Genomic DNA, 15,435 nt, shown 5'->3' on the forward strand with positions numbered 1-15,435 from the left:
TACAACTGTGATCATAATACTATCTCTTGCATGGGGTACTGTGAGAATATGATGAGATAATATATAAGGTGCCTAAAATAGCACCTAAGCACTCTAAAAATGTAGCTATTATTATATTCAAGTGGTTCCAATTACCTGACCCACCTCCACAGGACCTTCACAAGAACAGAGCTGTTCAGGTGCTTCTTTTCTATATCATATTCACTGATTCGTCAGCTCTGCAATCCAACAATCTCTTGAAGTCTCTCCTAAAACTACAAACTTTTATATTATCACAAGAAAGACTGCCTGAATGTGACAGAATGTGAAAATTATGCTTTTTATTATGTTCACATAAAATAGTCAGTTACACTGAACTGTCCAAATGCATTGGTGAATTAAAGCCTCCAGCTCTTACAAATTTTTATACATATATCTATGCATTTATAAATACACACATATGTAAAAGATATATATTTTCTTCTAAAATAAAGTGCCCAAATCTTGATATATGGGGGCATAATAGGGAAAAAAGAATCATAAATCTTTATCAATTATAGACTGTACTTTCTCAATATAAGAATCTGTTTTATACGCATTTATTCGGGTATAGTGAACTCTAATCACTCATTCTTTTCTGAATTCTCCTAAGTGAATTAATTTATCTGAAATATTAGAAGCCACATAGCCAACTTAATGAATCGGAGGCTGGTTCTTCTTACTGTGCCTGCCACAAAGCCTGGGCTCCCGAACGGAAGGGTAGTTAAGCCTCATTCTTAATTTTCCTGTTGTTTTGAATGTTGTCTTTCTTCTAAGATGATAAGCAGAGAGAGAAATGAACCAGACACCTCTAATTCCAAATCCTCTATTAGCATTCAATAAAGTCAGGGCTTAGTGAAAGGATTCCTTTTGTCTTTACATCACCCTGGGCTTGGTGAGAAATGGTCCAGGAGTATTTGAATTGAGGGACCCTGTTGCCTTTGTTATAATTAAATCTTGTTGGAGCCACAGAAGAAGAATTAGGGTGCAATGATCAATAGATCAAGGAGAGAACCAACTCAAATTGAAATGAAACTCTCTATGACAATGGAAGACTTTGTGAGAGCATGTTTGAATTTAAGAACAAAACAAGGGTTAAAGAAAAACTAGATGATTTAAGATAATTCTGAAAAATCCTCATTTCAAATAGAAACTAAGGCTCTATTCCCTGGTCCAACATCTTAGGTACTCTTCCTGTGTATTCACTGTATTTTCTATTATCTTAGACTTTTAGGGTGATCATTTGTAGACTTTGACAAGGAATGGAATTTAAAAATGTTTTTGAAAAGACTTCCACCTATCGAAGCAAGGTGAAGATGCCTAAAAATAGCTTAATATGAACACAGCCATTTCAGAATCTGGTGATTACATGTTCAAACTGCAGTAGAGCATATTTTATTCAAGCAGGCAAAAGAGAGATTGTCAGCACTGAAATTGCATTAAAACACTCTATAACTTCCCAACATATGGGAGGCTGGGACCAGTGGGAAGCCCAGATGTTTCCCAGAGTCAGAACAAAGAATGGAGTATTTTCTTTTATTTTGGGGGAGAAAAAGGGAAAAAGGGCAAGAAAGTGTTTCCAACTACCCAACCCACCTGAACAGGGACTTCACAAGAACAGAGCTGCCTAACTGCTGATTTTGGTGAGCATCTTGTTAATGGCTTGCTTGACGTGCGTGGTGGAGCTGCGTCGCCTTGTCTTGCCCTGGACCATCCTCCGGCGACGTACCTCTCTACACAGCTCGTAGAATATCTCGGTGATGTTCCCTTCCCCGGTACAGGCAGAACACTCATAAAAAGCACATGCCAATTCTGTGGCCAGCTTCTCCCCTTCTTCTGTACTAACCTGTCTGGAGTGGTCCAAGTCAGCTTTGTTTCCAACCAAGATGAGAGTCACATTCTTGGGCTTTTTGATCTCATCCAGGATGTTCTTAAGTGGCAACACTTCCTCAAAACTTCCTCGGTCAGTAACGTCATAGACCAGCACAAAGCCTTCCCCCCATCGCATGTGTCCTTCCCTCTGAATGGTGTCTTCCTGTTGGCAAGGAAAATACAGCAGTCGGGAGACCTGGCAGTAATTGCCATGGATAGATGCTGCAAATGCTAATGGTGATCCCTTAATGACTATTCCTTATATTCAGTGTCATTAAAATTTCTTGGTAGTCTGCCTGCACAAGCTGACCTTCTCAATCAGTTTGGAGTAAAAGCACTACTTAGGGAACTAGACATTTTCTAACTGCATAGAACCTAACTTTTGGCTTCTAATTGTTTTTTGCCACATCATTAAGTGTGTAATCCCAAGAACTATAAAGAAATTATACTCTTAGTTGAGCATATTGCCTCTGAGACTTTTCATCACAAATAAAGAATTGACCAATAGGTAACAGACAAGTAGACCTTATCCCATCCTTTGAGATCAGAATTAGAGGCACGGCATAGTGAAGTGGTTTTGATTTTTTTTTTTAATTTTTTTTCTCTCTTCAGATTAGAGACAATTAGCCCCCAGGACAGAAAAACAGTGAAAAATTGTATAGAGAGTCAAACTCAAAGCCAGGGGATTTTGGCTTCTTTTTGTATCTCAACACCCTCCAAATATTATGCGGTCCCAATAATGACAGAACCTCATTTGCAGTGATTCTCAAAGTAGGTGATCCCTCCTTCCTAAGAAGGTAGCATGTGTGATTTGAAAATGCATTGCCTTTATAGGCTCAAATGACTTCTGCAGGAAAGTATTTCCCTGCTGCCTCTCTTTAGAATCAGTGCTGGAAGGTGAGAGCATATATAGGGAGCAGGTAGTGATGAGAAGGAAAACTGTATAATTAGCTGCAAGTATATTTCTTGGATTAAATACTTTTAACTCAAGTCTTCTTGGGATCCCAAGTAACTGAAAAGCACCATGAAATCCTTCAGCTGCCTAACTCTCATTCTTAGTGGTCATGCCTAATCTTGGGAACCAAACCTACCTATGAACTTGTTTATAATTTCAGAACAACTGGCTACAAAACAAATTTATATTAGTTTCATTTTAAAATAAGTTACTATTGTTCAATGATGCGGCTCAAATTTTCAATCGGATGTGGTGAGGTCTGAAAAGAATATTACAGAAGGGATTCTTAAAATAAAGTATTCTAAAAAAAGATTCTAAGGTCATATAAGTTTAGAATATAATATATAGTAAATTTCTTAAAGATTCCCCTTATACATAAACATATTAAGGCTCTGAAAACTTCTCCAGTAATGATATCTGTTTAACTTTATCACAGCATTCCAATGGGAGTTTTGGGAGATCTCTCCAACTCCCCAAAATATAGGTGGGCAATTCTATTCTAGATGATATTATGTGAATGTTATGATATTTTCAAAACCCCTTTGGAGTACTGGGTAATTTACATAAGGATGCATATGCAAATAAGTTAATACTGTTGCAAACAAGTTAATATTGTATTTAAAATAACTAGATAATTAAAAAGTCTTTAGGCATCATTACTTAATTATAGAAAAATATCTTAATTTTGTTCACATTATGCACATCTCATTTTTATTTGATCCAGAAAATATTTTAGCTTATTCCTCATTCACCTGGCCAGCAGTATCTAGTATCTCCATGGTGACAACTTCATCATCAATGGTTGCTTGGTGTCGGTAGGTTGATTCTGAGGAAAGGAGCAAAAAAGAAGGTGAAAAAGTAAATAAGTGCATGATTTAATTTGATGATTAGAATTACAAATTAGTCACAGGAGTATGTCTGTTTTTATAGCATAACGGAATATGCATCCCAGGAAGTCTTTGCCTCTTATTTTATTCTCCTATGAGGCCAGCTTCCTGATGCTCTCTTCCTTCTAGAATGAGGCCTCTACATCCTAAAATGAGAAAGTGATTCCCACAAGTGCATTCTACCTTGATACTCCTAAAAATCCAGTTTCTGGAATCATGTTAATTCCTGTTCCAGACAAGATGGCATATAGACAGAAGCTGTTCATTTCTATCTAGACCTCAACCCTAGGAATGTAATAAACATTAGAGGGAAGTGGATGGCTATCCATATAAAAAATGACTGTGTAAAGCTATGAGGGACCCTTGGGGCAGTAAAAGGTGGTTGGACCCCAGTGACTGGGGGTTGGTGAGGAACAGTTACCCAACATGGAGGAGGGCTGGGCAGCATGGAGGGGAGAGGGAACAAAGCAGAGTTCATGTTGCCTCTTCAAAGTAGAAAAATGGCAGCAGTTCAATACCAGCTGGAGGCTTGTAGGATAATAGCAGAGTAGTCCCCAAGCTCTGCTGGAGTCAGGAGAAGTTAGCAGGGGCAAGAGCACTAGGTGTCTGAGTGTGCCCCTGAATATGAAATGGAAACCAGAAGTTAAAATGGTGCTGCTCTATATGAAAACTAGAACAACTGTCATAAAGCACTCAATAAATGATCAGGTTGATGAAGTTCAGGTTGAAGAACTCTCCCTGAAAGCACTAGTAAATGATAAGAAGGAAAATGTGAAAGTAAAATATAAGAGATATGGATAATAGAAATAGACATGCTATTTTCTACTATAAAATGAGCCTCAAAGAGAGAATAAAATACATAGAAGAATGGAAAATATTTGAGGCTGTAGTGACTGAGAATTTCCCAGGATGAGAGACATTGAACAACTTCATATCAAAAGGACTGACAGTATAGAATGGATAAACAACAAGGTCCTACTGTATAGCACAGGGAACTATATTCAATATCCTGTGATAAACCATAATGGAAAAGAATATGAAAAAGATGTATATATGTATAACTGAATCACTTCACTGGACAGCAGAAATTAACACCATATTGTAAAACAACTATACTTCAATAAAATAAATTTTAAAAAAGAACTAACAGGACACACAAGGAAAAAAGTCCCATGTATCAACCTGTTACAACAAAATGTAAGGATATCAATGACAAAGAGGAAAACTTTAAAGGATCTAAAGGAAAAAAGCACATCACCTACAAAATCATGTGATTCAGATTGACCCTGGGCTTCTCATCAGCAAAACTGAATTCAAGATCCTAATGGAGTCATGCAAAGCAATGAAACTACCACAAAAGCAATCCAAAATTACAGGTCTAGATAACAACAATATATCAGGTTGGAGGAGGGGGAAGAGACCAGAGGCAGGTTTGAGTGAGCTAATGTACTTGTCTTACTCCAAATGATGACATGACAAAAAGGAAGAACTAAAAAAAGTGAGCAAATTATTCAACTCAACTGTTAGAAGAGGAAAACAGAATAAATCCAAGAAGATATGAGGAAAGAAGTAAAAGAGAAAACAGTAGAAAAAATTAGATAAGGTTAACAAAACCAAAGCATGGTGCTTGAAAAATTAAAAAAAAAAAAAAAAAAAAAAAAAGGTGGGTGGAGGAAAGGTAAAAATCTGGCAATACTGACTAGTAAATTAAGAGAGAAGGTGCGATCAAACAAAACTTAGCATAAAAAGGGGAAATAATTACACATTCCAGTGAAATAGTACGAAAAATAAAATAATATTATGAACTGTATACCAAACAAATTTCAAACACTTGATAAATTTTGTGAGAGAAAAAAATACACAGATTGTTGCAATGAGAAATAGAACACAAGTAGATCAATAGTGGGTAAAGAAATTTAAATGCTGATTGTAGATTTCTCTTTGTCATAATGAAATAACTACACTCAATTGGCTTTATCGGAGATTGCTATTAAACAAGCTGTTCTAGAAAAAAAAAAAAGAATAGCTACCCATTACACGAACTCCAACAAGAAGTATTGCAAAAGTAATATGAAGAGAAAAGAGAAAAAAATTGTAGGCTAATTTTATTCTTAAACATAGATTCAAAAATTCTAAATAAAATATTACCCAGTTGAATCCAACAGTGTAATAAGAAAAGTACATCATAAACTAGTAGAGTTTATTTCAGTAATGCAAAGTGTTTATAACTATTACTGCAATTAACACATTCAAGGACTAAAGAAAAAACCCACATGATTACCCCTATAGGTAGATCTACAGCATGATAAAGTGTATATAAACTTAAAGTATATGCATATATAGAAAAATATTTTTTTCAAAAAATATGTAATAGCTAGCACACACTGCTTATCATTTGAACACGAATGGTTCTAAATGCTTTACTTATGTTAACTCATTTATTCCTTACAAATATTTCATGCAATATGTATTACTATCAGGTCCATTTTATGTGAAGAAACTGAGACACAACAACATTTAATAAGTTGCTGAAGGTCACACAGGTGTTAGGTGGTAAATGGTACAGTTGAGACTGGAACCCAGAAGACTGGCTTTAGGAATTTAGGCTTTGAACCACTGTGCTAAGTAGCAACCATATTAGATTATGTACCTATGGGAAAGAGGAGGGCAATGATGTCAGAAGAGGGGATGCAGGAAAAATAAAGTGAAATAATATAAAGGCTTCACATACTCATGACATGGTGCCAGGAAAACAGCAGCATGATTAACTTAAGTATTAACTCAATTAACTCAATTATTTGCACTTCAAGTACCCAAATCACTAACCAAGCAACTAACTAAAACCTAGAAGTTTCTCATCAGGGTAGCCAGTAAACCAGTGTTTTTATTTCATTTCCTCTCTATCTGTCTCATGTTTCTGACTTTCATTTCTTCAGCTCATCAACTATTTTACAGTTCTTTTCTGACCACATTTTTAAGTAACTTTGTTGTAAATCAAATCTCCTACTCAAAATAGAAACCACAGAAAGGAAACTTAACTAAGGAGCATAAGCTAGCCAAGCTAGCCTTCGACCTGCCATCAGTTGTGTGTAATGATCATTGCCATAGGCATGGCCCATTGTGAATGTATTTTCTGAAAAATAAAATTTTAAAATGAAGTTTTGTTCGTTTTGTTTTTTTTTTAGACTCCACATATAAATGATAACCTGGCAATGGACATTTAGGGTGCTTCTATATTTTGACTGTTGTAAATAAATGTACAGTTCACGGAATATAGCCAATAGTTTATAATAACTATATATAGTGTGTAATCTATAAAAAATTGAATCACGATGTTGTACACCTGAAACTAATATACTATTGTAAATCACTATTCCTCCATTTTAAAAAATGAAAATGGGATTATGTTCAATAGATTTTAACAAGTGTATTTTATGTTACTGTCATTTTCCTATAATACATAATCCTTCTGTGGTATGTACAATGATTCTCAATTCTAGATCATTCCATCCCCCTACTCTTCTATGTTAAATGGGAGATTACTATTTTGTCTAATTGAATGCTCTAAAATACTATTTACAGTAACTACTCATCTAGAAGTTTTCTCTCAGTTATTTCCTTTTCATCTTCAGTGCTCCAGCCTGAAGAGGAGAGGCCAGAGGGCAGCACACAGCTAGGATCCATGCCCTTTTTGTTTCTCTCTCCACTGTTCTGCAGTGGTGACCTTTGCGCTGCCTTCCCTTTGAAAGGACTGGCATCAGCCCTGGAGCCTGGAAAACAGAGTTCTGGGCTCTAGCCCATCTCTTTGCACCAAAAGTTGTCTGACAAACAGGGACATTTTTCTCAGTTGCCCCCATGATAAATAGGATATGTATTTCAACCAGAGAAAGTCACAGTAGGGGGGGGGGAATAAAATATAATGAAAATGGTATGAAGTTGTGCGATTCTTTGGCTGTTTGTTAACCGAAACGGAAACGTTGAAAGGCAGGAAATGAGGGAATGTTAGCCACAGACAGAGCAGCGGGTGGCAGCAGTGATTTCATCTGAGCTGAACACTGGTTTTATGCCATTTGAAGCATTTTTTTTCTTTAAGCCCCTTCTCTCTCTCATTAGGAACCCATGTCTACATGTAAAACAGTGGAAACATTGCTTACAGAGGCAAAACGTTGTACATCCGTGTGCTAGAATTATCCGAAGATAACTCTAAAAAATGTACTAAGTACTTTGGAGTGAAACTCTACTATTCATTCTAAAACATAAGAATAAATGCGTATGTGTTTGGAGGGTGGAAACACTTTTCTTTTTTTCATACTAACAGAGAATGATAATTTTTAGTCTTTTTTCTTGAATGGTAGGGAGAATGATTGTTTGAGAGATACTTTGAAATGAACCAAATATTGTATACTGTAAGGTCAGTATTAGTTTCAAGATGGAATTAGGCATATTAAATATATATATATATTAAACATATATCTGAAGTTCACTGTATATGAGAGATACATGATTTATAACCTATATTCATTACCATTTTATAAACAAGTATATTTTGTATACTAAAAGAAACTGATGCTCAAAGGGATGTTTTGTGTGATTAATCCTTTCACTAATTTAGCTCTTCTGCAAATTTCAACATATTAATATGGACATTTGGCTAGTACAGTAACAATGACGGTTAGTAATGTTGATTTATACTATAGTGGGAATTGTACTAACTGGAGTTCTATTGCTGGTCTAACCACAAACTAGCCATGTAATCTTGGATAAATTTACTTCTTTGGACTTGCTTCCTTATTTGCCAAATGACGATCTCAAAGTCCCTTGCTGTGCCAATATTAAATAGTTCTGTGAGTTGTCTGAGCACCTCTGCTTTAGTGTCCAGTTGAGAGCATTTGTTCTGGGTGTGTCTCTCTGTTAGAATGAGCCTTTCCAAGCAGAGGGAATTATAATACAGGCAGGAAGAACCAATCTCAAAATCAAAGTGGCAGTGTGTCCAATATGTCTCCCACTTTCTACCCTCACTCTTGTCTGAGCCTTTACTAACCAAGTAGAGACACCATAATCCATTCAAACACAGAGTAGGGTGCCTCCTAGGTAGCAGTAGTCTCTCTCTCTCTCTCCAACTGCCCCCAACAAGCAGAAGTACACGTACACACACAACTGTACACGATCTAAGCCTTTGTCTGTGTTCTCTACCATGATCAGCATTTTCAGAAGGTAATATGACTCTCAGAGGTAGAGATTCAGTTCTTTTTTTGGAATCTAATCAGAACACAGAAGCTGTCCTGCACCCAGAACACTGCTGCCACCTCCAACAATCGGGTTTTTCCTGGTTAGGTGGTCCAAGTCCCAAATCCTATAGGCTTCAGTGGTGGTTTTCGAATGCAATTCACAGACCAGCTCTGGCCTCTGACAAAGATTTCACTGGTCCATGGCAAAATGAGAAAAATGTAAGGAAAACTAAAATTGTCCAATGTAAGGGATTGAATTTTTTCTTAGATTATATCCTTCAAAACACTTGGAGGCTAATAATATTTCCTTCTTTTATGAAATGTAAGTGCCACCAGAATGTGAGTTTAATTCTCCCTCACCCTCTGAGCCTGCATCCCTAATTGGAATTCCTGTGATAGTTCCTCTCCTTAAAAAAAAAAAATCTAAATTTTGGGAATCACTTGCTACTTTCTTTATAGAATTATCTGAAGCAAGAATTATCTGTAGCAAGCATTTTCTTTATAGAATTATCTCAGAGCAATAGATGTTCCCGTGTTGTTAACATGTTGAATAGTGTTCATAGTCTTCAGCTTCTCATGGAGTGATAATTCTGTTGAAAAAAGGCCCCATGTTTTTGAGGAAGGCTGTGCATTCAGAATTCAAAACTGTTTTTTGCAAATATGCCATTTTACTTTCTAAGGTAGCTTTCCCTTTGGGTGGTGGTTTTGAAACTCTATAATAATAGTATGAAGTTACATACAGGAAATGCTTGGTTCATCTTGAATCAGATGGATTGGAAACTCCTGTAGGCTAGAACATTAGTGACTTCTAGTACATGAGTGTACACACACACACACACACATCCAGTTTCCAGGGTGACTGAATGAAAGCCTCACCTGGGAGTGAGTCATCTATCTGATACTCCTGAAGTCAGATGAGCACTCTTGTTGCCTAGCAACGGCAATCCTTTTGGAGCAGCGCGGTACAAGGTCACTCAATAAAATTTCATTATTCTTAGTGAAGGAAGCCCGAGTTACAGATAACTGATGCAGGAGATTTCTATTAATAGCTATCATCTTTCAGAAGGAATAAAACCAAAGGGAAAATGGTTCACCCAAGACTAATTAAAAAGTAACATTAGTTACTAGAACATATTCAGAGAGAGCTCAAAAATTTTATGAGGTCATTTTTTAGAAGCTTCATCTTTCGTTGAGATGTACTGGTACAGCTAAATAACATTAGTATTTTTTATTAACTCCCATAAATTATTAAGATTCTCAGGAATTATAATCTTTATAAAACTTAGATAAGTAATAAAAATATAAGAGGAGAGTAAGCATTTACTTAGGTGGGGCAAACAATAGATAATGAATGATTTTTTCAAACCAAGTACATTTTTAGATCCACATATATCATCTTAAGATTAGATTGTGGCTATGTTAAAACATGTCAAAAATTATTGATGTTGAAAAACTTTTTATTTAAAAGCAAAAACAGAGATGATTAATGAATGTAGAGACATGCTGTTCTCTTACATTAAAATATTAAATATCTTAAAGCTGTGAATCTTCTCAAAGTAATTTATAGTTTTAATGCAATTCCAATAAACATTATGTCATGTTATGATAGAGTTTTAAAAACTGACCTGGAAGAATAAACTAGAGATAGTAGCCAAGATAATTCTGTAAAAAAGTAAAGGAGGAAGGCTTTCTCTACTGGGTTTCAACATGTTCTCAGGAACATACAATTATCAAAAGAGTGTGGTACTGGCATTGGATGTGAAAAGCAAATCTAGAACTGCATCCTCACATACATGATCCCATGTATGAAAAAAAGGCAACATTGGAAACAGTGGGGAAAAGTGGGGATTGTTCCATAAATAATAGGAGGACAGTTGGTCAACTATTTGGAAAAGATGTTGGGTCTTCACCTTTTACTTCTCACTAAAATAAATTCTATAGGTTAAAAAGTTAAAGATTAGATAAAATATAAGATCACTCTCTATCCCCTTCCTTGTTCAGTTTCCCTTTGTAATGCTTATCACTATTTGACATGTATATATTTGTTTTTTGACTCTTCTCTCTTCATTAGGCTGTAAGTTCAACCAAAGCCCATGTTTTCTCCCTCTGCCTATTGATTTATCCTCAGCACCTAGAATCATCTGACACATAGGAGGCATTTCATACATACTTGTCAGGTGAATGAGTGAAAGCAATGAAAGGAGGCACAAGGGGAAAGAAAGCCCCCTTTTAAACGGAATGTGTGTAACCTTGTAGTATAAACACAAAAACAAAAAACAAACCAGGAATCACCTTGCCCCACTTCATCATTCTGAGTAAGGCCAGCTCGGTCTGGGACACTGTGCCTGGTAATGAAATGATGTATGCCTCTCCCTCTTCATATGGATTTCAAAGACGTTGACCTTTACAAAACCAACTGAGGTCCCGAAGCATAATAAACAAAAACTCAAAGGCTTAATTCAGAGTCAAACCGTAGCTTATTTGGAACCCATGGATTTTCAGTGTTATTTTGAAGATGAGAACTAAATAGATTACGAATAAGTACTCTGCTTTGGACCATGAAAAATACATGTGACGGATACCTCATCCATTAACACTACTGCTACTTTCAAGATCTACAGATATCAATTTTCGTTGCTTCTTTTTTTATTTTTAAAATAGGCTTAAATCAGATGCATTAGAGAGAAGAGGGGGAGAAACATAGTTTATTTATACATTTTCCCAAAATGAGCGTTCACAAGTTTTATATTACTGTTATCCTCCCCTTCCCATGCCATTCTCTCCCACACCCAGTTAGCCACGACCACTGCATCCTCTTTTTCCCACTAGAATGATGCTACGTTTACTGATGGAAGAGCATCAAGTTGTACCCATTTCCTTCTTGTCTCTGGTTTGACCTGATTTCATTCTATGCATTAAAATTCCACAGGGTTCTAAGCACAGATGGCATGCAACACACATCCGTCTTCTTACAGGGCTTCTTCGCATGATTTGATAAAGCACTTCCCAAATAGCTGCAAGATGCTTAAAAATGTTGCAACAGAAAATGTCATTCTCTCTTTTGGGTCAAAACTTTGATCGGAGAGAAGGAGGAAACAAAATTTGACCTACCAAGGGTGGGATCATATTCCCAGATGAACCGTTTGGTCAGAAATCTCACTACAAGGGCTGTGGGAAAAAAGAACAACATTTCAATCAAATTTGTTAATTTTCTTATAGTTCTTACCCTCATCAGGAAAGAGAAATAGCCCATACAACTATATGTGTTTTATGTTTCCTGGGCATATAAACCCAATATAAACCCAATATATCGATTTATGTTTATTCAGATATTTTTAAAATTTCATATTGTGGCCTAAAAATTGATGTAATGTTTTAATGGTTTGTTGTGCATTAATGAACATCTTAGCTTTGTTCCTTTAGTCACAGAGTTAAAAACATCACAATGTGAAAATGCGCACATATAGTTTTTAGCCAAACAATGAATTTAGCCATAAAGCATTACAATATGGATGTCTAAAGTTTGAATACTGATAATGATTGATAAAGACCAGTTAAAATGTGATGCTTTTTACTGTAATGAAAAGATATTTGTATTATAAAAAATATTCAAAATTACAGATTTTATTAGTGAATCATTAAAGCTTCTCAAAAGTAAGGCCAATGAAGTACTTACAGTCAGGATCAGCATCTGGAACTATGCTATTCACTTCACTTGCATGATCTCCTCGACCAGCACTTCACCCCTGAGAGGCAGGCACTAGGATTGACTCCATTTTTCAGATAAGGAAACTGAGGCTCTGAGAGGTTAACTCATTTAACTAAGCTCACCTAGCTAGTTAGTGGCTGAGTCAGGATGTGAATTCAAGAGGCTGTTTCCGAAGCCTGTAATTTCTCCATTGTCTAAACTGAATTTAAGGCCAAGGCCATCTGGCTAATATTTAACTAGAAGGTGAGTCAGAAAAAGAGCGATGCTTGAGAGAGGTGGATTCTATTGTCCTTAAAAAACCGATGCGACACAATGCTGAACATTTTTTTATTCTTGTATTATAGTTGAAAACAATGGTTTTTAATCTTTAAAAAAACTTTTTTTGGAGGAGAGTATCACAAACAGTTTAAAAATAGAATGTAAGCTTTGGACCCTTTCCCTGGAAAAATGTATATACACACAGTCTAGTATATAATTTCAGCAGGCTCACCAGCCCTTTGAATACCCTTGATGGTCTTCCTGGGATCCCACTGACCCTAACTAAAGAATCAATGTCTACTGTATTTTATCATTTTAAAATATCTATTGTGGTAGTTTTACTGAAATGCCCTTTATGTAGTAGTCTATAAAGATAATCCTTGGAGAAACAAGACTATTTAGTTGAAAGTCACTGTCAGTCTCTCCTTTGTCTGTTGCCTCTGTTAAGATCAACAGGGTATATACCCCTCTACCGCAGTGGTTTATATGAGAGATCCCAGTGCAAATTGCAATGAAAACCTCATAAAACACACTACAAGTAAACGTGCCTTGGCTGGAGACTGAAAGCAGCAATCTGAAAGCCAGATTTGAGCCAAAATATTTTCAGTGCCTAAAGTAGCAAGGCCACTGACCCTATAATACTTCCCACAGTGAGTGTACTTGTGGTTTGATCTTCAACTTGCAGAGTCTGTCACTGTCCACTCTCTTGAGACTGTCTTTTTTTTTTTTTATGTAAGAAACTGTAAGCCCTAGACGGATATTCTTCTGTTTTTCAATTGTCAGTGTTAGTATACATAACTGCTTGCAGTATTCAAAGAGTTTCACATTTTATCAGAACATGGAGTTTTAACTCAAAATGTTGTGACCTAGAAAAATTCATTTATCTGACATCTTCAAGGCATGAGCTATTAAAATTAACAAAATTTTTTACATAACTGAAGTTTGAAGTACCCCAGTTCCCAGACCATTTAAATTTAATCATTTCTCAAAGAAATCTTTATAAAATGTTTTAGACAGGCCATTCGCCTTTCAAAACCAAGTATACCGAGTAGAACTAAATCACTCTTAAACGTCTGGATCTTAGTTAAGAATCTTGATTAGTGCCCTGTGTAGTTATGTGGTGATACTTTTAGAAGCTGTAGAGTCTTTGAGGCAAAACAATTCTAAAGTGCTAGGGCTTGCTTTTGCATATTTTTAATTTTTGGTTATATAAATATATTTTTTCATATACACGCATATATAACTTTTTCCTCCCTGAAATACCATGGCTTTCTCTTTTTGCCACGGTTTCCGAGACTACCTCTAATAATCTATCTATAAATGTACTTTGTTACTTTTATTATTCCAAAGATGGATAAGCCATATTAACAAGCTTGTTAGAATTTTGTCTAATATTGGGGTAAGTTAGTTCTGGGATTTGGTTTTAAACAATTTGTTCCAAGAATATAAAAATGATTCTGGTGCACCTTTGAGTTATCCTTTTGTGGTTGATAAGTTATCCTTTTGTTGTCGATAACGTCATTCCTGCTGACTCCTGGGTTTGGGGCTTAGTTTCAGATTGCCACCTTGCAATGGGCAGTGCTGCTCGGCTTAATCAATGAAATCAATCTACACATTTTTATATTCTTTTTAAAGGGATCTACATCTTTATGTCATGGTTATTTTAACAAAGGAATCATACATTTAAAAAAAATTCAATCTACTTCAAATGCAGTAAAAATCATCAAAAGCCATGTTGAAAAATGGACATGTCATATATTCATTTTTTGAAAACATGTTTTCATCTCTCACAGATTATTCATGGAAAAGACAAAAGCATTTTATATATTATTAAGTTTTCAATAATATCATAATGTAAAATTATTAGTTGAAAGAATGAAAATAATTTTACATCTTTGGAAATGATATCTGCTAAAGGCTCTATTGTTATTTAAATTGTCTGAGGTGTGTAAGTGACATTCACCATTTATTGATGCAATTACAAAACTTCACCAGTATTATTTCGTCCCTGGTTTTATTATAATTTTATTATGAAATATAATTTTCATATGGGATATATCTTACCAAGTCTCACCTCCTCCACCATGACTACTCTCATCACATGGTTTTACCGCTTAACAATAATACAATTGCTTTCTCAGTGGTGTCCCTATTTTAACTGCACCCCCCAGTACTCCCTTAAACTACTCTCCACACAGCAGCCAATGATTCTGTTAAAACTTGAACCATCTCTCACATCTTTTTCCCCAAATGCTCGCTGACCTCATCTCATTGAATAAGTATTTTTCGAGTGACTTCTCTGTGCCAGGTTCTGTTTTAGGTGTTTGTAATAATCCAGTAAACAATTGAGACAAAGATCTCTGAACTTACCAAGCTTATATTCTTCTAGGAGGAGAGAGTTTTTAAAAAATAAAAATAATAAATAAATTACAATAGTCTGTTAGAGGTGTTAAGTGCTATCAGATAAAATAGGAAGAGCAAGGTAAGGGGGATTCAGCATTGGGAGAT

At 35.7% G+C, this 15,435-nt stretch overlaps 1 protein-coding gene across 2 annotated transcripts in view; it reads right to left on the reverse strand.

Moving 5' to 3' along the window:
• Positions 1–300: 300 nt before the first annotated feature.
• Positions 301–15,435, reverse strand: part of RERG (RAS like estrogen regulated growth inhibitor) — a 106,669-nt gene continuing 91,534 nt past the window's right edge. Inside the window, exons 3-5 of one of the 2 annotated variants that reach the window (XM_081248948.1) lie at positions 12,072–12,128; positions 3,598–3,671; positions 301–2,053 (exon numbers count right to left, since the gene is read on the reverse strand). In XM_081248948.1, coding sequence (XP_081105074.1) covers positions 1,646–2,053; positions 3,598–3,671; positions 12,072–12,128 — 539 coding nt within the window. In that variant the 3' untranslated portion in view covers positions 301–1,645. The remainder of the gene's footprint in view (positions 2,054–3,597; positions 3,672–12,071; positions 12,129–15,435) is intronic. The other variant, XM_081248949.1, reaches the window with a different exon arrangement.

This window comes from Mesoplodon bidens (genome assembly GCF_964165515.1).
Source record: "Mesoplodon bidens genome assembly, chromosome: 11".
NCBI lineage: Eukaryota > Metazoa > Chordata > Mammalia > Artiodactyla > Ziphiidae > Mesoplodon > Mesoplodon bidens.